Source organism: Bombina bombina, chromosome 7 (assembly GCF_027579735.1).
Source record: "Bombina bombina isolate aBomBom1 chromosome 7, aBomBom1.pri, whole genome shotgun sequence".
In the NCBI taxonomy this organism is placed as follows: domain Eukaryota; kingdom Metazoa; phylum Chordata; class Amphibia; order Anura; family Bombinatoridae; genus Bombina; species Bombina bombina.
The window spans coordinates 634440571-634465224 of record NC_069505.1 but is presented as its reverse complement, the minus strand read 5'-3'; the positions used below and the strand labels follow the sequence as shown (position 1 = coordinate 634465224).

At 42.8% G+C, this 24654-nt stretch overlaps 1 protein-coding gene across 3 annotated transcripts in view; it reads left to right on the top strand.

The window, feature by feature from the left end:
• Positions 1 to 12370, top strand: part of PPP1R37 (protein phosphatase 1 regulatory subunit 37) — a 242948-nt gene extending 230578 nt beyond the window's left edge. The window contains exon 12 of one of the 3 annotated variants that reach the window (XM_053688799.1): positions 10801 to 12370. In XM_053688799.1, the coding sequence (XP_053544774.1) occupies positions 10801 to 11018 (218 nt within the window). In that variant the 3' untranslated portion in view covers positions 11019 to 12370. The remainder of the gene's footprint in view (positions 1 to 10800) is intronic. The other 2 variants (XM_053688801.1, XM_053688800.1) reach the window with 2 other exon arrangements.
• The last annotated feature ends 12284 nt before the right edge of the window (positions 12371 to 24654 follow it).

Below are 24654 nucleotides of genomic sequence, written 5' to 3'. Positions count from 1 at the left end.
GACCCCCCGCTTCCTCTTCTTCCACAAAGCAGGAAGGGAACTTTACCCAATCTAAGTCAGTCTGGAGACCCAACCAGAACTGGAATAAGGGTAAACAATCTACAAAGCCCACTGCTGTTACTAAGACAGCATGAAGGGGCGGCCCCCGATCTGGGACCGGATTTAGTAGGGGGGCAGACTCTCGTTCTTTGCCCAGGCTTGGGCAAGAGATGTTCAGGACCCCTGGGCACTAGAAATAGTGACCCACGGTTATCAATTGGAATTCAAGGATTGTCTTCCAAGAGGGAGATTTCATCTTTCAAGATTATTTGCAAACCAGATAAAGAGAGGCGTTCTTACGCTGTGTAAAAGACCTTTTTACCATGGGAGTGATTTGTCCGGTTCCAGTATTGGAACAGGGACAGAGGTTTTACTCAAATCTATTCATGGTTCCCAAAAAAGAGGGAACTTTCCGACCCATATTAGACCTCAAGGGTCTAAACAAGTCCCATCATTCAAGATGGAGACTATATGAACAATTTTACCAATGATCCAGGAGGGTCAATATATGACTACCATGGACTTAAAGGATGCTTACCTTCATATTCCTATCCACAAGGATCTTCATCAGTTTCTAAGGTTTGCCTTCTTGGACAAACATTATCAGTTCGTGGCTCTTCCCTTCGGGTTGGCCACAGCACCCAGAATCTTCACAAAGGTTCTAGGGTCTCTTTTGGCGGTTTTCAGACCGCGAGGCATAGCAGTGGCGCCTTATCTGGACGATATTCTGATCCAGGTGTCAACATATCAACTGACAAGGTCTCACACAGACACAGTGTTGTCTTTCCTGAGAACTCACGGTTGGAAGGTGAACATAGAGAAAAGGTCTCTTGTTCCACAGAAAAGGGTTCCTTTCTTGGGGACTCTCATAGACTCGGTAGCGATGAAAATATTTCTGACGGAGGTCAGAAAATCAAAGATTCTAAATTCTTGCTGAGCATTTCAGTCCATTCCTCGGTCATCAGTGGCTCAGTATATGGAGGTAATTGGATTAATGGTAGCGGCAATGGACATCGTTCCGTTTGTTCGCTTTCATCTCAGACCACTGCAGCTGTGCATGCTCGGACAGTGGAATGGGGACTATGCAAATTTATCTCCTCAGATAAATCTGGATCGAGAGACCAGAGACTCTCTTCTTTGGTGGTTGTCACCGAATCATCTGTCCCAGGGGACTTGTTTCCGCAGACCCACGTGGGTGATAGTGACAACGGACGCCAGCCTTCTGGGCTGGGGCGCAGTCTGGAATTCCCTGAAGGCTCAGGATCTTTGGACTCAGGTGGAGTCTCTACTTCCAATCAATATTCTGGAACTAAGAGCAATATTCAATGCGCTTCAGGCGTGGCCTCAGTTGGCTTCAGCCAAATTCATCAGATTCATCAGATTTCAGTCGGACAACATCACAACTCTGGATTATATCAATCATCAAGCGGGAACAAGGAGTTCCTTAGCGATGAGAGAAGTATCCAAGATAATTCGTTGGGCAGAGGCCCAATCTAGTAATTTGTCAGCAATCTACATCCCAGGAGTAGAGAAATGGGAAGCGGATTTTCTAAGTCGACAGACTTTTCATCCGGGGGCGTGGGAACTTCACCCGGAGGTATTAGCCTCATTGATTCTCCGATGGGGCAAACCGGAATTGGATCTAATGGCATCTCGGCAGAATGCCAAGCTTCCAAGATATGGATCCAGGTCAAGGGATCCCCAGGCAGAACTGATAGATGCCTTGGTCATTCAGCCTAGCTTATGTGTTTCCACCGTTTCCTCTCCTGCCACGCGTGATTGCTCGAATCAAACAGGAGAGAGCTTCAGTAATCCTGATAGCGCCTGCATGGCCACGCAGGACTTGGTATGCGGATCTAGTGGACATGTCCTCTCTGCCACCGTGGAAACTTCCTTTGAGACAGGACCTTCTCATTCAAGGTCCTTTCCAACATCCAAATCTAATTTCTCTGCTGCTGACTGCGTGGAGATTGAACGCTTGATTTTATCGAAGCGAGGATTCTCTGATTTGTTTATCAGTACTTTGATACAGGCCAGAAAGCCTGTCACTAGAAAGATCTATCATAAGATTTGGCGTAAATATCTTTATTGGTGTGAATCCAAAGGTTACTCATGGAGTAAAGTTAGGATTCCTAGGATTTTGTCCTTTCTCCAAGAAGGATTGGAGAAAGGCTTATCAGCGAGTTCCTTAAAGGGACAAATTTCTGCATTGTCCATTTTGTTTCACAAACGTTTGGTAGATCTGCCAGATGTTCAGTCTTTTTGTCAGGCTTTAACCAGAATTAAGCCTGTATTTAGACCAATTTGAATTTAGTTCTTCGAGTTCTTCAAGGGGTTCCGTTTGAACCCATACATTCCATGGATATCAAATTGTTATCTTGGAAAGTTCTGTTTTTAGTTGCTATTTCTTCTGCTCAAAGAGTTTCTTAGGTTTCAGAGCTACAGTGTGATTCTGATAAGGTGTTGTTACGTACCAAACCTGGATTCCTTCCTAAGGTTGTTTCAAATAAGAATATTAATCAGGAAACTGTAGTTCCTTCCTTATGTCCTAACCCTTCTTCAAAGAAGGAGCGTATGTTGCATAATTTGGATGTGGTCCGTGCCTTAAAGTTTTACTTACAGGCAACTAAGGATTTCCGTCAATCGTCTTCATTATTCATTGTTTATTCTGGAAAGCGTAGAGGTCAGAAAGCTACGGCTACCTCTCTTTCTTTTTGGCTGAGAAGTATCATCCGCCTGGCATATGAGACTGCTGGACAGCAGCCTCCTGAAAGAATTACGGCTCATTCTACTAGGGCTGTGGCTTCCACATGGGCCTTTAAAAACGATGCATCTATTGAACAGATTTGTAAGGCTGCGACTTGGTCGTCCCTTCATACTTTTTAAAAATTTGATACTTTTGCTTCTTTTGTGGCTATTTTTGGAAGAAAGGTTCTTCAAGCAGTGGTGCCTTCTGTTTAGGTTCCTGTCTTGTCCCTCCCTTTCATCCGTGTCCTATTACTTTGGTATTGGTTTCCCACAAGTAAGGATGAAATCCGTGGACTCGTCATATCTTTGTAAAAGAAAAGTAAATTTATGCTTACCTGATAAATTAATTTCTTTTACAATATGACAAGTCCACGGCCCACCCTGTTAATTTAAGACAGATTTATTTTATTTTTTGTAGACTTCAGTCACCTCTGCACCTTTTAGCCTTTCCTTTTTTCCTCTTCCTATACCTTTGGCCGAATGACTGAGGGTGGAGGGGAAGGGGAGGGGCTATATATACAGCTCTCCTGTGGTGCTCTTTGCCACTTCCTGTTAGCAGGAGGTTAATATCCCACAAGTAAGGATGAAATCCGTGGACTCATCATATTGTAAAATAAATTAATTTATCAGGTAAGCATAAATTTACTTTTCTTTTAAAAGATCCAATGAGTCCATGGATTTCATCCTTACTTGTGGGATGGCGCCTCCTGGTCAGCAGGAGGAGGCAAAGAGCACCACAGCAGAGCTGTATATATAGCTCCTCCCTTCCCTCCCACTCCAGTAATTCTCTTTGCCTGTGTTAGTGTAGGAAGAGGTTAAGTGAGGTGTTAGTTTTGATTCTTCAATCAAGAGTTTTTTATTTTTAAAATGGTACCAGTGTGTGCTGTTTTTTTAGGGTGTAGCCATATTCCTTGTCAGCCTCTGGAGTAGAGCTACAGGTGGCTTTAAAGCAATGGTAACTGGTGGGATTCACTTCTCACTGCGTCTCCCATACTATGTGCTGCCCTGCTGATGATGTTCTTAGCAGATATTATCTAAGACCCTGTTTGTTCCCACAAGCCTACAGGAGGAGAAGGACCTCTTGATCGTGTGGGACAAGGCATGCTGTCGATCAGCATAGAGGTATGTGCAGTCCTTAAATTCTGGGACATAAATTAACTCAGAATAGTCTGTTGTTTTCCCTATCTGATGTGAGGGGTCATTCACCTGGGGTCTTTATTGACAACTACAGTGTGTTGGGACATGGTAAAGGTTCCCCTCATTACTTTCTGTCCGGAATGGCTCTGTTTGACAGACAGTGGGAATTTCAATTTTGTGTTCACAATACAGAAACTGCGCTACTTTGGAACTGTGGGCTAGACGCTGGAGATTGGCACTTCAGAGTTTTTGGTATAAGACTCCAGTGTCAGCTGTTTTAGTTTATTCAGTGTTCTATACAGGAAGGTTGTTTTTATGGGACTATGTATAAGTGATTTAAATTTGTTACGATGCCCGGCATTTTGTATTTTACAAACTATGTTAGCCAGGTTCCATCGAGCTCTATTTGTCCGCCCACAAGAGGCTGGGCTTAGCTTTTTGCGCGCTTGAGAAGCCGCATTGTTATTCTTACTAGGAGATCCTGGCACCAGAGGAGTACGCTGATAGACTACGGTGTTTTTCATTAGACCGCATGGTGAAGGTGAACACAGGCGGTCTTCGGCACTCTGCTATCGGTGTTCATAGTCGTGTGGGGGCAGGTAGGCGCCGCAGCAGAGCTGTGGCGACATGGTGCACTATTTTGTTTAAGTCAATAAAATTGGTGACTTAGTTTAAGACCAGATTTTTATTTATAACTTTGCATTTGCATTTTCTTTTGCACAGTATTACGGTCAGAGTGTTGGGGAAATAAATTAAAGGCTCAGTTACACTCTGGTTTCTTGAATATAGTCACCGGTCATATTAGGCTGTTTTTATATTTTAAGGGTTTAAACACATCCTATATTTAAACAGTGTCACCCCCAAACTTGTTTTTTTTGTCATGGAGGACCTTCAGAGCATTACATGTTCTTTATGTTTGAATGCCAATGTGGAACCCCCTCTTACTTTTTGTCCCTCATGCACTGAGAGGGCATTACAGTTTAGAGAGCACATTTTCTTTAATAAAAGTTTGTCAAAAGCGGATGCTTCTCATGGTTTTGCTGAGGAGATTCAGAGTATGCCGCAACTTTCTCCCCAAGCGTCACAGCCTTTAACGCCCGCTCAAGTGGCTCCAAGTTCCTCGGCAGCTTCTGCTGTGATCACACTGCAGGACATTGCTGCAGTTATGTCATCTTCACTTTCAGAAGCGTTATCTGCCTTTCCTGTACTTCAAGGCAAACGCAGTAGGAAGGATAACCACATGGTCCATACAACTTCTGATGCTTTAGTGGGGATCTCAGCTGTACCCTCCCAGGGCTCTGAATTGGAGGGTACGGAGGTCCTATCCGAGGGTGAACTTTTTTACTCAGGAAGTGTCTTACCTCTGACGGATTCAGATGTGGTATGTTTTAGGTTTAAGCTTGAACACCTCCGCCTGTTGCTAAGGGAGGTTTTGGTAACTCTGGATGACTGTGATTCAATAGTGGTTCCTCCAGAGAAATTGAGTAAGTTAGACAGATATTTAGAGGTCCCTTCTTATTCTGATGTTTTTCCAGTTCCTAAGAGGACTTCAGAAATTATTGCTAAGGAATGGGAGAGACCGGGTATTCCATTCTCCCCTTCTCCTGTTTTCAAGAAAATGTACCCTATAGCTGACGCCATTAGGGACTCTTGGCAGACGGTCCCTAAGGTGGAGGGAGCTATTTCCACCTTAGCTAAATGAACTACTATCCCTATTGAGGATAGTTGTGCCTTCAAAGACCCTATGGATAAGAAATTGGAGGGTCTCCTTAAAAAGATCTATGTTCACCAGGGGTTGCTATTGCAACCGGCGGCCTGAATTGTTACGGTTACGACTGCGGCTGCTTATTGGTTTGATGCTTTGGAAGAATCTCTGAAAACCGAGACTTTGGAAGAAATACAAGATAGGATTAAAGCTCTCAAACTGGCTAATTCATTTATTACAGATGCTTCTTTGCAGATTACCAAATTGGCGGCTAAGAGTTCAGGATTTTCCACCTTAGCGCACAGAGCCTTATGGTTGAAATCTTGGTCTGCGGATGTGTCATCTAAATTTAAGCTTTTAGCTATTCCTTACAAAGGGAAGACCCTGTTCGGGCCTGACTTGAAGGAGATTATTTCTGACATCACAGGAGGTAAGGGTCATTCCCTCCCTCAGGATAAGAAATCCAAACAGAGGGGTTGACAGAGTAATTTTCGTGCCTTTCAAAACTTTAAGGGAACCCCCCTTCCTCTTCCTCTAAACAGGAAGGTAACTATTCGCAAGCCAAATCTACCTGGAGACCAAACCAGTCTTGGAACAAGGGTAAACAATCCAAGAAGCCAGCTGCTGCTCCCAAGTCAGCATGAAGGGTTGGCCCCCAATCCGGGACCGGATCTAGTAGGGGGCAGACTGTCTTTCTTCATCCAGGCTTGGATAAGAGATGTTCAGCATCCCTGGGCATTAGAGATAGTGTCTCAGGGATACAAGCTGGAATTCAGAAATTCTTCCCCCAGAGGAAGGTTTCTTCTTTCTCGCTTGTCTGTAGACCAGATAAAGAGAGAGGCGTTCTTACGCTGTGTAAGAGCTCTATCCTCCATGGGAGTAATTTGTCCCGTTCCAATACAGGGACAGGGGTTTTATTCAAATCTGTTTGTAGTTCCCAAAAAAGAGGGAACTTTCAGACCTATCTTAGATCTCAAGAGTCTAAACCAGTTTCTCAGAGTTCCATCTTTCAAGATCGAAACTATTCGTACCATTCTTCCATTGATCCAGGAGGCTGAATTTATGACTACCGTGGATCTAAAGGATGCATATCTTCATGTTCTTATCCAGAGAGATCATCACAAGTTCCTGAGGTTTGCCTTTCTGGACAAACATTTTCAGTTTGTGGCTCTTCCTTTCGGTCTGGCCACGGCACCCAGAATTTTCACAAAGTTTCTGGGGTCTCTGGACATCGTTCCGTTTGCTCGGTTTCATCTCAGACCTCTGCAACTGAACATGCTCGGACAGTGGAATGGAGATTATACAAATTTGTCTCCTCAAATAAATCTAGATCAGGAGACAAGGGACTCTCTTCTATGGTGGTTGTCGCTGGATCATCTATCCCAGGGGACATGCTTCCACAGACCCTCATGGGTGATAGTGACAACGGATGCCAGCCTGATAGGATGGGGAGCAGTCTGGAACTCCCAGAGGGCCCAGGGTGTATGGACTCAAGCGGAGTCTCTACTTCCCATCAATATCCTAGAGTTGAGAGCAATTTTCAATGCACTTCAGACTTGGCCTCAGTTGGCTTCGGCCAAATTCATCAGATTCCAGTCGGACAACATTACGACTGTAGCTTACATCAATCATCAGGGAGGAACAAGGAGTTCCTTAGCGATGACAGAAATAGCCAAGATAATTCAGTGGGCGGAGTCTCACTGTTATCTGTTGGCGATCCACATCCCAGGTGTGGAAAACGGCGAAGCAGATTTTCTGAGCAGACAGACATTTCATCCGGGAGAATGGGAACTCCATCTGGAAGTATTTGCCAGCCTGATTCTCAGATGGGGCAGGCCGGAGTTGGATCTTATGGCGTCTCGTCAGAATGCCAAGCTTCTGAGATACGGGTCCAGGTCCAGGGATCCCCAGGCCGAGCTGATAGATGCCTTGGCAGTACCTTGGTCTTTCAGCCTAGCTTATGTGTTCCCTCCATTTGCTCTCCTTCCCCGGGTGATTGCTCGAGTCGAACAGAAGAGGGCTTCGGTGATCCTCATCGCTCCTGCGTGGCCTCACAGGACTTGGTATGCCGATCTGGTGGACATGTCATTTCAGCCACTGTGGAAGCTTCCATTGAGGTAAGACCTTTTCATTCAGGGACCCTTCCATCATTTCCATCTAGTTTCTCTGCAGCTAACTGCTTGGAGATTGAATGCTTAATTTTATCTAAGCAAGGGTTTTCTGATTCCGTCATAGATACCTTGATTCAGGCACGTAAGCCTGTTACTAGAAAAATTTACTATAAGATAAGGGGTAAATATCTTTATTGGTGCGAATCCAAGGGCTACTCATGGAGTAGGGTTAGGATTCCCAGGATTTTGTATTTTCTCCAAGACGGTTTGGAGAAAGGGTTGTCAGCAAGTTCCTTAAAGGGACAGATTTCTGCCTTATCTATTTTGTTACACAAGCGTCTGGCAGATGTTCCAGATGTTCAATCTCTTTGTCAGGCTCTGACTAGAATCAGGCCTGTGTTTAGACCAATTGCTCCTCCTTGGAGTTTGAATTTAGTTCTTAAAGTTCTTCAAGGGGTTCCATAGATATTAAGTTATTATCTTGGAAAGTTTTATTTTTGGTTGCTATTTCTTCTGCTCGCAGAGTTTCTGAGCTTTCGGCATTACAATGTGATTCACCTTATCTTATTTTTCATTCCGATAAGGTGGTGTTACATACCAAACCTGGTTTTCTTCCTAAGGTTGTTTCAAATAAAAATATTAATCAGGAAATTGTTGCTCCTTCCTTGTGTCCTTCTTCTAAGAAGGAGCGTCTGTTACATAATTTGGACTTGGTCCGTGCCCTGAAGTTATACTTACAGGCGACTAAGGATTTTTGTCAATTGTCTTCCTTGTTTGTCATTTTTTCAGGGAAACGTAGGGGTCAGAAAGCTACGGTTACCTCTCTTTCTTTTTGGCTGAAGAGTATCATCCGTTTTGCATATGAGACTGCTGGACAGCAGCCTCCTGAACGAATTACGGCTCATTCCACTAGGGCTGTGGCTTCCTCATGGGCATTCAAAAATGATTCTTCTGTTGAACAGATTTGCAAAGCTGCAACTTGGTCATCTCTTCACACTTTTTCCAAATTTTACAAATTTGATACTTTTGCCTCTTCTGAGGCTGTTTTTGGGAGGAAAGTTCTTCAAGCAGTGGTGCCTTCCATTTAGGTTCCCTGTCTTGTCCCTCCCTTTTCATCCGTGTACTATAGCTCTGGTATTGTATCCCACAAGTAAGGATGAAATCTGTGGACTCATCGTATCTTTTAAAAGAAAAGGAAATTTATTCTTACCTGATAAATTTGTTTATTTTAAGATACGATGAGTCCACGGCCCACCCTGTTTTTAGGAGACAGGTCTTTATTTTTGTTAAACTTCATTTACCTCTGCACCTTGGCTTTTCCTTTCTCTTCCTAACTTCGGTCGAATGACTGGAGTGGGAGGGAAGGGAGGAGCTATATATACAGCTCTGCTGGGGTGCTCTTTGCCCCCTGCTGACTAGGAGGCGATATCCCACAAGTAAGGATGAAATCCGTGGACTCATCGTATCTTAAAAGAAACAAATTTATCAGGTAAGAATAAATTTCCTTTTTCCAGTTTGCTGACTCGGCACAAGTGGGTGCTGCCACTTTTGTGAGTATAATACTTACCAAAGACTCTTGTGTGTCTTGTGTGTACATATATCCATTTCTGTCATCACAGTATTATACTACGAGGCGCCCTCTGTTTTGTGATTTCCACTCACAGATTCTTCTTGTTGTTTTATATAGATAACATTAAGCTCATGCACGTGAATTTACCGAGGAGTGAGCACTGATTGGCTAAAATGCAAGTCTGTCAAGTGGATTACAAAGTATTGCTCTTTAGCCCTTGTGCTTTTTTACACTGTAAACTATCTGGAAAAGACGCCTAGTTTTTGCTTTCCCTTAGGGACGCCTAAGGGAAATTGGTGTGTGTCTGAGTGCGCTACATGCAAGTTTGAATGAGGATAGACTAGGTACCTCTTACCATATCTGCATTTTTGTGTATTCATGAGGGTATTCATTACCATTGTTATTTCTTTAAATTTACATACATGAGAATATTAAATATTTCTATTGTTTTTGTATTAATTTGGTGTGCTGAGTATTTTATAATATGTGTATTATAACTGTGTTGGTTATGCAAAACTGGGGAATGGGTAATAAAGGGATTATCTATCTTTTTAAACAACAAAAAATTCTGGTGTTGTCTATCCCTTTAATAAATTTGTATCTTTTGCAATATTTTTTGATGGCTTTTTTATTTCCAACCCTCAAATTTTTTATAACGCATTGGTAGTCTCTCACCTGGTAAATGATAGCTAGGTAGGTTAAGATAACAAGAAATTAAGTCCTAAAAACAGAAATTTCTATATCTTAGCCTGCATCCCAGCTAGCACTTACCAGGGGTTCCCTACCCTTTTTTGCTGTCCTTTACTAAGAGGGACATAACTAGGAATGACAAGGGGTAGTCATATCCTAAAAATCACCCTTCTAGATTGTAAATTCCCACAGGAATAGGGCCCTCAATCCCTCCTGTATGTGTTTGTAAATTTTGTCCTGTCTCTTACAAGTCTTATATTGTTTTACTTAAATGAATTGTATCCATGGACAGCACTGCGGAATATGTTTGCGCTTCATAAATAAAGTATAATAATAATAATATTTAGGTAAATAGGCCATGGTACATTTCTGTCCATGCCCCCCTGAGAAGGGGAGCTCACCTGGTAAGTGCCAGCTAGGATATAGGCTAAGATATAGACATTTCTGTTTTTATTATTTAATTTCTTGTGTTTTTTAGTACTGTGTCCCTTAAAGAAACATATTGTTACTGTGTTTCAACCAAATGTTAGCTAATACAGCCTCTGGGATCAGTATAAAAAAGGGGATAAAGGACATCCTTGTTGGGTACCATTAAATTGATAAAAACAAAAGTATGCGTTCTTGCACCCTGCACCACCTAAGTGCTTGAATTTGCATTCAAACCCTTGACCACCAAGACCATCTAACTCCAAAGTAACATTATTGATTTTCCCAGTATCATTTGTGAGTTGGTAAGTTGAGGAGTAAACTTGATCATTTACATTTTCCCATTTGATTTAATCTGTATTCTCTATTTATAGGATCAATATTCTTCCGTGTCCATGGGGTTTCCTTTCTCCGATGCACCCAGAATCCTTTAACGAACCCCATTTCTCTTGCCTTAAGGAAATGTGATGCTTACCGGACTGTCGTACACAGATTTTCCTTTGTAGACTGTCGACTGATCCCTGTTTTGCTTCGCCTCGTAATGGCAATAAGGATGTACGATTTAGGAAATAAAAAAACTGGTTCCCTATAGGATTTTTTGAGATTATATGGAGTCCTGGAGAAAGATGTGTGTCCCTATATATTTGCTTCCACACTGGACTGTTACTGTTGTATATTCTGTGATATGGGGCTTTAGTTCACACCCTGTTTAATTCTCTCTGCTGCTCCTCACCATGAAATTCAGCTACTCACAGAAAAAGCTATAGGTTTTCTAGCTGTTGTCTTTCTATATAAAGTCTGTTTCTGTAAATTTGACCAAATAGAAGTGACTGGGCCAAACCATTATTTGTCCTAGGAAACTCAGAATAGGCTCTGCCAGTGGGGTTCAATATTTCTGGTCATGAAAAGTCACTACATCCTATTGGCATGGAAATTATTGGGTGATACCTGGTGTGTGTGTGTATATACATAACAGAATATTTCTGATCCCTGCTGCTTTCACTGTACAATAGTATATGATGGAACCCTATATATTTCTCCTATATTATAGGGCTTTCAGGGAGTGTCACTTTTTGTCTATATATGGGAGCTGTTTAGGACACTAATGCCTTAAGAAGGCAAAAACATTCAGTACAAAGGCTGTACCTGTGAGATGTTCTTCCATATCTGAATACCTGACATTTCTATATGGCTTCCCATATGCACCAAGACTTGTGAGAGCCATTGTATGGGATTTGAGTGTTTGACCCTATAGAACTCTCTACACTGTCCTATGCTCTCTAAAAGTGATTATGACGTTTGATTTTTGTAGACCTTTTAAGATTAGCAGTAATCTTTCACCTGCTGAATATATAGGGTTGGCCCTATAGTTATTGGGTATTTAAGACCCTACAAGTTTACCGCTGTAGACACCTTTTAGACTTTGCAAGGGTGTTTTATGGGCACAAGTATTTCCTTGTGAGTTAGATTGCTGTATATGACTCTTCAGAAGACAGAGGGCAGCCATTTTGGATGCATGAGCTGAATTGTTTGTAACAATATTTATACATACATGTATGTCTTATAAACACGTCTTTCATGTATACCAACGCACCTTACATGTATATGTATGATATCTTCGTCTGGCGTCCTCACACTAATGCTCTGCCCCACAGCGTTCTGATCATAACTCTGTCTTTCTTATGGGATTTATTTTAAAATGGCTGTCCTCTGCCCAAGCGAAAGAACCGTCTCCCCAGCCCATCGTCCATCCCCCTAATACAAACAGCTGGGGCAGTGTTTTTTGGGTAATGCAAGATACCCTACCTACGTGCAATATGATTCCTTTATCACTACACTACTGCGCACCCCAGCTATAGGGCCATCCTCATATACACCCCATCAGCTGTTATTTTAAAAGGTTTTTGTTTTTCTTCCTCTTGTCTAATAAAAAGATTTCCTATATATCTGTCTGTGTTTATTTTGTCTTTGTGAGTTTTAGAAGAAACCATTTTTTATCATCAATGTGAAACAATATTATTCATTCTGATTTTGTTTTTTTGTATATGTTGTTTAAACTGAAACTGTAGGTTCCCCTTATCTTATCTCTTCTGCTGGGGACAATTCAGGACAGATGAAGTGTGCAAATAATGGCAATATCAGTGAGCCCCTTATATAAAGTTCCCATGGTAGAATTTGCCTTTTAAACAATAATTGAGAAGCCTCTGATAAAGAGGGTTGTAACCTGCGAAATGCGTTAGACAACACCCATGGACCACTGTTAAGGAATTCCTGCATTGGGGTTTGTTCACCTGGACATCTGGGACGCCTGAAGTCTCTCTTATCGGATTAGTAAGAAACCCAGGAGAAGGAACGCTGCTGATTAAAGCACCAAGCAAGGACCCTATATCCATACCGGTGTTGTCACTGTTTTATGCTATATACGTTTGCCTCTGCTTCTAAGAGAGACACATTGTGTGTGTCTTTGGCTGTTTGATTAAAGTATTGTTATGACTTTACATACTGCACTTAGGTTCTTCTTTGTGTGGCGCCTCTGTTTCTTTTCGTTGCAGATTTGTACACAATACTTACAAGGCATCTTCAAGTCTCGCTAGACCAGCCAGCTATAGAGAATCAATCCCTAAGCGCTGGCCTTTGTATGTACAGAAAGAGATACAAGGTTTTTTTTTTTTAGTAAGAGAAATATCTGCTTGTTCCTGCAAGCTCAGCCCATTTAAATTGGTTGTGGTGGCAATGAGTAAAAACAGCCATTTTATATAGAAAATAAAGTTAAAGGAGTGGTTTCTCATACAATTAATACATCCGTACAGTGCCCATTCAGCATTCCTATATTTCATGCAGTAATTACTTGTAACCTAAATCTGTCCCCACTTGTCCTCAGCAGAAGAGATAAGGAAAAGCTAGGATTTAACATAACGCTCATTATTTAATCATGTAAATAGGGATTGGAAAGCACACAATGTTTATTGTTAAATTATAGGAAAAGGGAGAGATGAATGAAAGTATATTGGAAAGTTTTACTCCACATCATTAAGCCTTTAATATAACAATCTCAGAATAAGGTACTGAATTACTTGTAAGTCCCTGCTAGAGTCTTTGCCTTTCACAACTTGTTTATTATATTTTGCTGATCTTGACGTGTCTAGAAAAAACATAAACAACTAATGGAAGTTCTATATAGACCTGTAGAAGAGTCTGCCTTAATTACCTAACTTTAGAAGCTCGCTGCCGGCTCAGATAAACCAGAAGTACAACAGTGCTAGTATACAAGGTTCATATCTACAGATGTATGGTTTACAGAAGGTCCTGTGTAAGGGTAGCAGTAGCTAGATGTATAAACACCACTGAAAGTAATTACTCTGGAAGGAATAATGTAGTTTAAATGGCACTTCCATATTAACCTGTGGCTCACATCTTATATGACTAGCACATGGCTTGACAAGTTGATGCCACCAGTCGGGGCCAGACAAAATATTGTGAAACAAAACAAAGCTTTCTGTATATAAACATATGTAGACTAATCTAAAAAATAAAAGCCAGGATTAAAAGGATAGAAGTCCTGGTGTGACACTGCCCTGCAAAGTAAAAGTCAGCCCAACAGTTGGACCCAGAAGCTGAGATAGAATAGTTATTATCAACATCCTAATCACCGACCAGAATGTCTTGACTTAATAATGCAACGGTCATGGAAAGTACCTTGAGGCTGGTGCAATGGAAAAGCAGTAGGATGATGGGTATGAAGAGATGGAGTGAATAGACCAGCCATCTCCTCAGTAGTAACAACACAATCCTACCATAATCCAGATAGAGAAAACCAGTCCAAGCCTAGGTCAAACACCACCAATGTAAATCAGACAGATGTCCAGAAAGGAAGAAGATATAGGTCATAGCATATGCAGAGCCATCTTTAATATTGACTTGACCCTGGGCAAACATTTTTCTCGGCCCCTCCCCCCCATGCAATTTCGCTCTCCACCCCAACATCCCAAAAAACAACTAAATCAATTTATTTTATAAATTTTTTAAAAAATTATCATCATCCACTGCTGGGCTAATCATTTTTAAAAAAATGAAATAAATTGCAATATGTGAAACTGGACCTAAGCTGGACCTAAGCAGTACTAATAAGTAAATAAATATATAAATTCCTCCACTGTGGATTAATTTAATATGCATTTGAATGTGATTCTGGTGTGAGGTTAGCTGGTTAAAGAGATTTAGGGCAGCCAATAGGAGCAAGCAACGTAAAGACTGAGGAGGAAGCATGGAGGTGCAGACAAATATAAGTTTACTGACTGGAACAGCAGAACTACTATGGGAAGCTGTAAAATCTGAGACAGAGAGAAAAAAAAACTATAAAAATAAACCTTACCTTAATGTGTGAAGTATCAGCATGACACTATACATCAGCCACAGAAGCACGTCACTTCTTTGCTAGGAACAAGTTCCCTCTCACCCTGCAGTAGATAATGCTGCATGGGGGAGGGGCGTGTGTGCACTTATTCTTCCCACTGACACCTTTCTACAAAGCACTGTTCCCCTAACAAACTTCAGTTAGTTGATCTTAGGGCCACAGCAGAAAGAGCAGGGTTAAGGGGACCAGCAGACTGTATGCGATGCTGTCTGCCAAAGGCTGCATGGATAAATTGTGAGATGAGACACACAGCCTCAAGACTGAAGAGAGCAGTGTGTGCAGTTGCACAGATGCTCAAATCCTCACGTGCCTGCCGCTCCAGCTTTCTGCTGCATGCGCCTACAGTCAGCTCTACCCAGAAGCAATCCCCACCACCAGAGCAGTTACCTGGTAACAGTGGTAACCCCAGCAGGACCTTTTCTGATGCAGTGGGATTGGCTGGATGCTGAGTTAGGGCTTAGCATTCAGTGCTGCACAGTGCACATCTAAAACAGCACATGGCACTAGCTTGTCATGTCACATGACACCAGCACGGTCTGGCACAGTTTCTCACAAATAAATATAAGCAGAGAACTTTTGACTGTGACAGTATTAGGACTGACTGTGTGTCCCCCCCCATATCACATGACATCAGCAGTCCGGCCCCTCAATAAAGACTGGGCCCTGGGCAGCTGGCCCTTTTGCCCAGTGTTAAAGATGGCCCTGAGCATAATGTAAAACGAAATTGAATCAGACGAGTAAGTGCACCTACAACTAGCAAGTCAAACTATAGGTGGGCATCAGATAATGATAGTTTGCATTTTATGGCATCAGTTTCATAAACAACACAAAGGAAACCAAGTCATGAAGAGGGACGTGAGAAATAAAGATGTGAGAACCTCAGAAAACTCACAAAGGAAAAGATTCAAGCAAAGATTTGCATGTAATTGTGAAGCTGTTGGGTATGGATGGGGTCTGGTTGCATGAATGTTCTTTGTGGGCAGTACTAAAAGATACTTGTATCATAATCAATGCCCAAGATGCCATGTTACAAACTGACATAAAATAAATGAAATGGTGCTGTTGCTACAGCCACACAAGTGAGAACATTCTTTCAATGCAGCAATTAATTGTTTATATATAATGTGCATCTATAAACATTGCAGTGCAGCACTTAATTATTGCTATATAATGTGCATCTATAAACATTACAGTGCAGCACTAAATTGTTGCTATATAATGTGCATCTATAAACATTACAGTGCAGCACTTAATTGTTGATATATAATGTGCATCTATAAACATTACAGTGCAGCACTTAATTGTTGCTATATAATGTGCATCTATAAACATTACAGTGCAGCACTTCATTGTTGCTATATAATGTGCATCTATAAACATTACAGTGCAGCACTTCATTGTTGCTATATAATGTGCATCTATAAACATTACAGTGCAGCACATAATTGTTGCTATATAATGTGCATCAATAAACATTACAGTGCAGCACTTAATTGTTGATATATAATGTGCATCTATAAACATTGTAGTGTAACACTTAATTGTTTATATATAATGTGCATCTATAAACATTACAGTGCAGCACTTAATTGTTGATATATAATGTGCATCTACAGTATAAACATTACAGTGCAGCACTTAATTGTTGATATATAATGTGCATCTATAAACATTACAGTGCAGCACTTAATTGTTGATTTATAATGTGCATCTATAAACATTACAGAGCAGCACTTAATTGTTGATATATAAGGTGCACCTATAAACATTGCAGTGTAGCACTTAATTGTTGCTATATCATGTGCATCTATAAACATTACAGTGCAGCACTTAATTGTTGATATATAATGTGCATCTATAAACATTACAGTGTAGCACTTAATTGTTGATATATAATGTGCATCTATAAACATTGTAGTGTAACACTTAATTGTTTATATATAATGTGCTTTTATAACCATTACAGTGCAGTACTTAATTGTTGCTAATTATAATGTGCATCTATAAACATTACAGTGCAGCACTTAATTGTTGCTATATAATGTGCATCTATAATCATTACAGTGCAGCACTTAATTGTTGCTATATAATGTGCATTTATAAACATTACAGTGCAGCACTTAATTGTTTATATATCATGCACATCTATAAACATTACAGTGCAGCACTTAATTGTTGCTATATAATGTGCATCTATAAACATTACAGTGCAGCACTTCATTGTTGCTATATAATGTGCATCTATAAACATTACCATGCAGCACTTAATTGTTGATATATAATGTGCATCTATAAACATTACAGTGTGACTTCCGGTGGGCGATCTTACTGGATGGAAGCAAGTAGCAAGAGCTCCGCACATGAGAACATCATAAGTGACTTTTTAGCTGCTGTTTGGCGACCATCCAGCGACCCACATTGTTTGTCTTGCTGGGGGACCCTCTTCTGGTCACCGCCAGCTGACTTTTTGCTAGTGATGGGCGCTCCATCTGCTCTAGTCCCTGGACGTCGCACCCGCAACTTGGGATCCCACAGAACAGAGCCGCGCTAGGAGCGGCAGAAGAAAAGACACAGGAGTGGTGTTCCTCCGATCTGGTGACGGAATCCCTGACTTTGCCCTACCTGTCCTAATAGAGGCCACACAGGTGACTCGACCTGCACCATAGCGGTAAGGAGGGAAAGGCACCACACACACGGCCTGTACCGCGGCCGCCATCTTGCCCCCTTAATCAGTCTACGCAACTGAAGTTTCTCTCCTTTAAGGGCACCCACCTTGGGTTATTTTTACTTTTTTTTTTTTTCTGGTGGCGGACATTGCCATAGTAGAGCCCACACAGGCGAGCCGACCTGAACCACAGCGGGGAAGGGTACCATACGCACGGCCTATACTGCGGCCGCCATCTTTCTCCCCTAATCAATCTACGCAACTGAAGCTTCTCTCCTTTAAGGGCACCCATCTTGGGTTATTTATGGAGGCGGACACTCTGACACTGATTTAGAGACTGTTGGGATAAACTGTAAAGAGAACAAGGCCACTAGGGACGTGGCTCCTAATATTATCTCAGGGGTAGGCCTGGCAGGGGTGCACTAAATCTGTGCAGGCGCTTTCCGGAGTGGCAGGAGCAATATTCACTCTATAGTACCACCAGCATTGCAACCACCCTCCTGCTGCACACTCCCTGTCCAACACACACTGCCAAACAGCATACCCCCCGCTATTATTACTCATACAATAGCAAAATCCAGGACATTATTTCGTACCCTCCCCAGAACTGCATTCTCCTCTGTAGATACTGTAGATACTGACCCCCTCTATCAAAAGCACCCCCATTGCTAAGCCATCTTGGAGTACATATACTGCTGCAGAGTAAAAAAAAATCTCACTGAACTGCTGGCATTGCAAGATAGAGCTCTGTACCCATGCAGCCTAGGTCCCAGACCTGTCTAAATTTGCGGAGCATATAACCATTCAGATACATTGCTGTAATCTCTGTTGCTGCAGTACCAGCGACATATCCCAACGGAAGTTACTCTTCACAACCACGTGTAGAAAGAGGGCAGAGAACAACTTCCCTTATGAAAGTCGATAAATATTTTAAGGTATCTGCATCACAGGCTATACCCATCATGTCTAGCAGGCAGAAAACAGCAGACAAGACAAGGAAGCATGCCGCTGAAATCCATCAAGATCCTCCCTCCCCTGCCCAAAGAGACATCAGCGTTGAACCGCCTCCTGATCTACTCCAGGACCTTAAAGCCTTTTTTCTGCCTAAGATGGAAACACTGCAGGCAGGAATGGACACCCTCACTTCTGAGATTCGGCAATATGCCAATAGATTACAACATGCTGAACAAAGGATATCTGATGTGGAAGACTCCCAACAAACATCTACTATAGCCATACAACGCTTAGAACGACACAACTCCTCGTTACAAGATAAACTAGATGATCTTGAAAATAGATCTCGCCGCAACAATCTGAGGATAGTGGGGGTCCCTGAGTCCATTAAAAACAAAGACTTACTGGAATTCACTGCATACACCTTGCCTAAACTACTGAAAATGGACCAGGAGACTATGCCGCTTGATATCGAGAGGGCACATAGGCTGGGCCCGGACTCCTTGCCATCCAAGCCTAATCAAAGACCAAGGCAGGTCATTTTCAAAATGCTGAGATACCAGGAAAAGTTGGCAGTTCTAAAAGCATATCGCTCTACACCTGACCTTAGTTATGAAGGTCACAAACTCCTCATCTTCCAAGACTTTTCCGCTGAGGTAGCCAGAAAACGGAAAGAGTTTGCACCCCTCTGCTCCAAGCTGCACTCCATGGGACGACAAGCCTCTCTATTATATCCGGCCAAGCTGAGGCTGACGACACCTGAGGGTCCCAAGTTCTTCTTGAATCCGAAACAGCTACAAGAGTTCCTGGATGCTGAAACCCGCAATGGCGAGGGTTGATGGGACATGTATACATTCATCCTCTAGCCTCATTCAAGCTACAGAATGGATGCCCTATACCAGAGACTTCTCCTGCTATCTAACTCAAGGATAAGTATTTGTTTTTGTCTGCATGTGTTTATCTGTGTATATGCCCCGGGCCAGCCCTAGTGACCCGGGTAATATGTATATCTACCCCGCTTGGGGGTTTGATGTCCAGTCTCTTTCTGTTTTGTTTGCCTGGTGTGTCCTCCCTCCCCTCCTTCGCCCTGACCCCGCCCTCTGTGTGTTCCTCTTGCCCCCTTCTATTTTCTCCATCTCTTGGAGAACAAGTTGTAATCTTTTTACATGTATGCATTTATCTCTCCTCAGGCTGTGGGAGGGGCGCCCGGATTCCGTCCAGCTTGTTACCCGCAGGCACCTTAAACTGTAAGTCACTCAAGCACCAGTCATACCCTCTCAAACACAAGACTTCTGTTTCTCACTCTCCTGGAAGACCTTTGACACAAATCACTCCTCCCCCCACAATCAAACAAAGACAGTTTAAGCCTATAACCTTTGCATCCACTGAAAGGCACTTATCGATCATACCTCTCTTCCCTCAACACTATGGCGCGCCCCCTTAAAATTGTGTCGTGGAATGTGGGAGGAATTACCTCCCCAGCCAAGCGAAGTATCATCTTGCAACATCTGGGACGCTTACACACTGACATTGCTCTCCTGCAGGAGACGCGACTCACGGGGAACATGAGAAACTAAAAAGTAGGTGGGTGGACAGGGTTTACTACACTCCCACAGAAGGACGTAAGAGAGGAGTAGCTATACTGGTGAGAAAAGGATTATCAGTGCAAATCACTCCCATCAAGATAGACCCTAGAGGCAGATACATCGTAGCCAGCTTGCTGCTAGACAGCCAAACGTACACTCTATGCAATATTTATGGCCCTAACCAGCCCAGACCACTATTCTGGCACTCCATCCAGACCCACTTAGCCGCACTGGCTGATACACCAATCTTAATGGGGGGGGGACTTTAATCTGGCCCAGGACTTACCACTAGATCGTAGAACTGATGCACACATTAGAGGTCAGGAAGGGGCTCACACTAGTAGGCGGAAAAAAGAGACAAATATAATAGCAACCTTTAAGAACTCACTGGATCTCATAGACCTGTGGCGCTCCCGCAACCCGACTAGGAGGGACTTTACGTGCGCCTCCAAAACGCACAGGACTCTCTCACGCATAGATTACTTCTTGTGTTCTGGCCAGCTACACGTGCAAATCCCACAGACAGATATCTCAGACATTATAATCTCGGACCATGCACCCATATGGCTACTGCTAGGCCCCAAACCCAGCTCTCCTACTCAAAAGTCTTGGAGATTTCCTACATACCTATACCACAACATTGAATTTAGTAAACATTTAAAAGCCCAATGGAATGAGTACTATACCTTTAACGCCCCACACCTCCACGAGCCGGGAACTTTCTGGGGAGCATCTAAGGCAGTCATGAGGGGACAAATTACCAGCTTTACTGCCCACTATAATGCTAAACGAAAAAGGACAGACACTATCACTGCAACAGAAATGACAGCTGCATATAACCAATACTTAGCGCACCCCTCCCCCCAATGTAGAGATAGATATTATGAGAAAAAGAAACTTAGGGAAGATGCCCTGGCTCAGCAGGACCATATGTTCCAGACACATAGAAAGGGCCGGTTTTATAGATTTGGAGATAGGACTGGAAAGCTGCTAGCTAATGTAGTAAAACTTGCTAGACCAAAATCTGTAATTCCCTCAATTCAGACACAAGGGGGAATGCGTTCAGACACTAAATCCATTATGTCAGAATTCCTAAACTTCTACTCCACACTTTATACAGCACAGCCATGCACACAGAAGGATAGGGATGAGTTCTGGAGGCAAATAGTCCCCCCCCTCCCTCAGTTCAGACAGCCTGGATCTCCTTAACGCCCCCATTCAAACATCGGAAGTGCTGAAAGCCATTAAAACAGCTAAGCTAGGTAAGACCCCAGGCCCCGATAAGATACCAATTGAGTACTATAAATTGCTACAAGTGGAACTCAGTCCCCTGTTGGCCCAGACATTTACAGCTTACTTGAAGGGAACGGCAACCCCCCCAATTGACTTCTCTGATGCACTTATGTGCTTAATCTTGAAACCAGATAGAGACCCGACGTCCCCTACCTCTTATAGGCCAATAGCACTTCTAAACAGTGAGTATAAACTCTTTACGGCCATACTGGCAAACAGGCTAGCCTCTGTGCTAGGATCAGTCATACATAAAGATCAGACAGGATTCATGAAACAACGCTCCTCAGTTACTAATATACGTAAGACCCTGTCAGTGATAGAGCATTATTGGCAAGGAAAAGACAGTAATAGAAATGACCCTGATACACTCCCAGAGGCCTGCCTCCTCTCTGACGACGCGGAAAAGGCGTTCGACAGGGTGGAATGGGACCACCTCGACTGCCCTGGACAAATTCGGCATTACTGGAGATTTTCATAGGCTCGTACAAACACTATATCAAAGCCCCCGCACCTCTGTGATAGTGAATGGGGAGGTATCCCAGCCCTTTCTCCTCAAAAGAGGCACTAGGCAGGGGTGTCCTTTATCACCCCTGCTGTTTAACCTGGCCATAGAACCCCTAGCTATATATATCAGAAATAAGCTGCCAGCGTTGCAGATAGGGTCTCATTCACTGCATCTTTCACTGTACGCTGACAACCTACTCCTATATGTAACCAGACCTCATGACACCTTGCCCAGGCTTATCTCTACTTTTCAGCAATTCGGAGTCATCTCGGGCTACAAGGTGAACCTAGACAAATCGGAGGTGACATACCTCCCTAGCTCGCAGCCCCCTACACCCATACAAACCCCGCTTAGGGTCACGAATGGCTCCTTCAAATACCTGGGCATCTAGCTGCATGTCAACCCGCACTTAATATACAAACTAAACATTCCGCAAGTTCTTGGACATATCCGCTCACTGTTAGCGAGCTGGTCTAAATTGCCAATACCCCTGTCAGGCCGAGTGAGTCTAATTAAAATGATGGCAATGCCCAAGTTGCTATACCCGCTGCAGTTGCTTCCCTGGCTAATGACGCAGAAGGACCTGAGGAGCATATCTAGTGCCTTTAGTGACTTTGCGTGGAACTCAAAAAAACATAGAATCAGCAGAACAAAGCTGGCATTACCTACTGACAAAGGAGGGCTAAAACTTCCGAACGTTGAGTGGTACAACTGGGCGACACTGGCAGAAATAGTATTCGATTGGCTAGCGCGCACATCGGTCTTTAATGATGAGCAGCTTGAAAAATCCCTAGCCCACCCTCTCCACTTAGCTTTCCTTCCGCATGCCCCCATACACACCCAAATCAAGGACAGCATTCTTTTCAGGGATCCACTGCGCGCTTGGGCAAAATTATGCAAGTGGTGGAAGCTCCCCACTGCAGTTACTAAACATCTCCCGCTGAGAGGCAATCCTTATTTCTCTTGTTAAGTGTATCCAGTCCACGGATCATCCATTACTTGTGGGATATTCTCCTTCCCAACAGGAAGTTGCAAGAGGATCACCCACAGCAGAGCTGCTATATAGCTCCTCCCCTCACTGCCATATCCAGTCATTCTCTTGCAACTCTCAACAAAGATGGACGTAGTAAGAGGAGAGTGGTGTATTATAGTTAGTTTTTTAACTTCAATCAAAAGTTTGTTAATTTAAATGGTACCGGAGTGTACTGTTTTATACCAGGCAGTATTAGAAGAAGAATCTGCCTGTGATTTCTATGATCTTAGCAGAAGTAACTAAGATCCACTGCCGTTCTCACATATTCTGAGGAGTGAGGTAACTTCAGAGGGGGAATGGCGTGCAGGTTTTCCTGCAATAAGGTATGTGCAGTTAACATATTTCTAGGGATGGAATTTGCTAGAAAAATGCTGCTGATACCGGATTAATGTAAGTTATGCCTGAATACAGTGATTTAATAGCGACTGGTATCAGGCTTATTACCAGAGATGCATACTCTTATAAAAGTGCAATATAAAACGTTTGCTGGCATGTTTAATCGTTTTTATATATGTTTGGTGATAAAACTTATTGGGGCCTAGTTTTTTTCCACATGGCTGGCTTGATTTTTGCCTAGAAACAGTTTCCTGAGGCTTTCCACTGTTGCAATATGAGTGGGAGGGGCCCTTTTCTGTGCAGCTAAAATTACTGACAGAGACATTCAACTTCCCTCTGCATGATACAGGACATCTCTGAAGGGCTCAAAAGGCTTCAAAGTCGTGTTTGAGGAGGGTAACAACCACAGTAGATCTGTGGCAGTTGTTGTGACTAGTTTTAAAAACGTTTTTGTCATTTATTATTCCGTTTTTGGTATTAAGGGGTTAATCATCCATTTGCAAGTGGGTGCAATGCTCTGCTAACTTGTTACATACACTGTAAAAATTTCGTTAGTGTAACTGCCTTTTTTCACTGTTATTTCAAATTTTGTCAAAATTTGTTTCTCTTAAAGGCACAGTAACGTTTTTTATATTGCTTGTTAACTTGCTTTAAAGTGTTTTCCAAGCTTGCTAGTCTCATTGCTAGTCTGTACAAACATGTCTGACACAGAGGATACTTGTTCATTATGTTTAAAAGCCATGGTGGAGCCCCATAGGAGAATGTGTACTAAATGTATTGATTTCACCTTAAACAGTAAAGATCAGTCTTTATCTATAAAAGAATTGTCACCAGAGGGGTCTGTCGAGGGGGAAGTTATGCCGACTAACTCTCCCCACGTGTCGGACCCTTCGCCTCCCGCTCAAGGGACGCACGCTAATATGGCGCCAAGTACATCAGGGACGCCCATAGCGATTACTTTGCAGGACATGGCTGCAATCATGAATAATACCCTGTCAGAGGTATTATCCAGATTGCCTGAATAGAGAGGCAAGCGCGATAGCTCTGGGGTTAGACGAGATACAGAGCGCGTAGATGCTGTAAGAGCCATGTCTGATACTGCGTCACAATATGCAGAACCTGAGGACCGAGAGCTTCAGTCTGTGGGTGACGTCTCTGAATCGGGGAGACCTGATTCAGAGATTTCTAATTTTAAATTTAAGCTTGAGAACCTCCGTGTATTGCTTGGGGAGGTATTAGCTGCTCTGAATGACTGTGACACAATTGCAGTGCCAGAGAAATTGTGTAGGCTGGATAAATACTATGCAGTGCCGGTGAGTACTGATGTTTTTCCAATACCTAAAAGGCTTACAGAAATTATTAGTAAGGAGTGGGATAGGCCCGGTGTGCCCTTTTCCCCACCTCCTATATTTAGAAAAATGTTTCCAATAGATGCCACTACA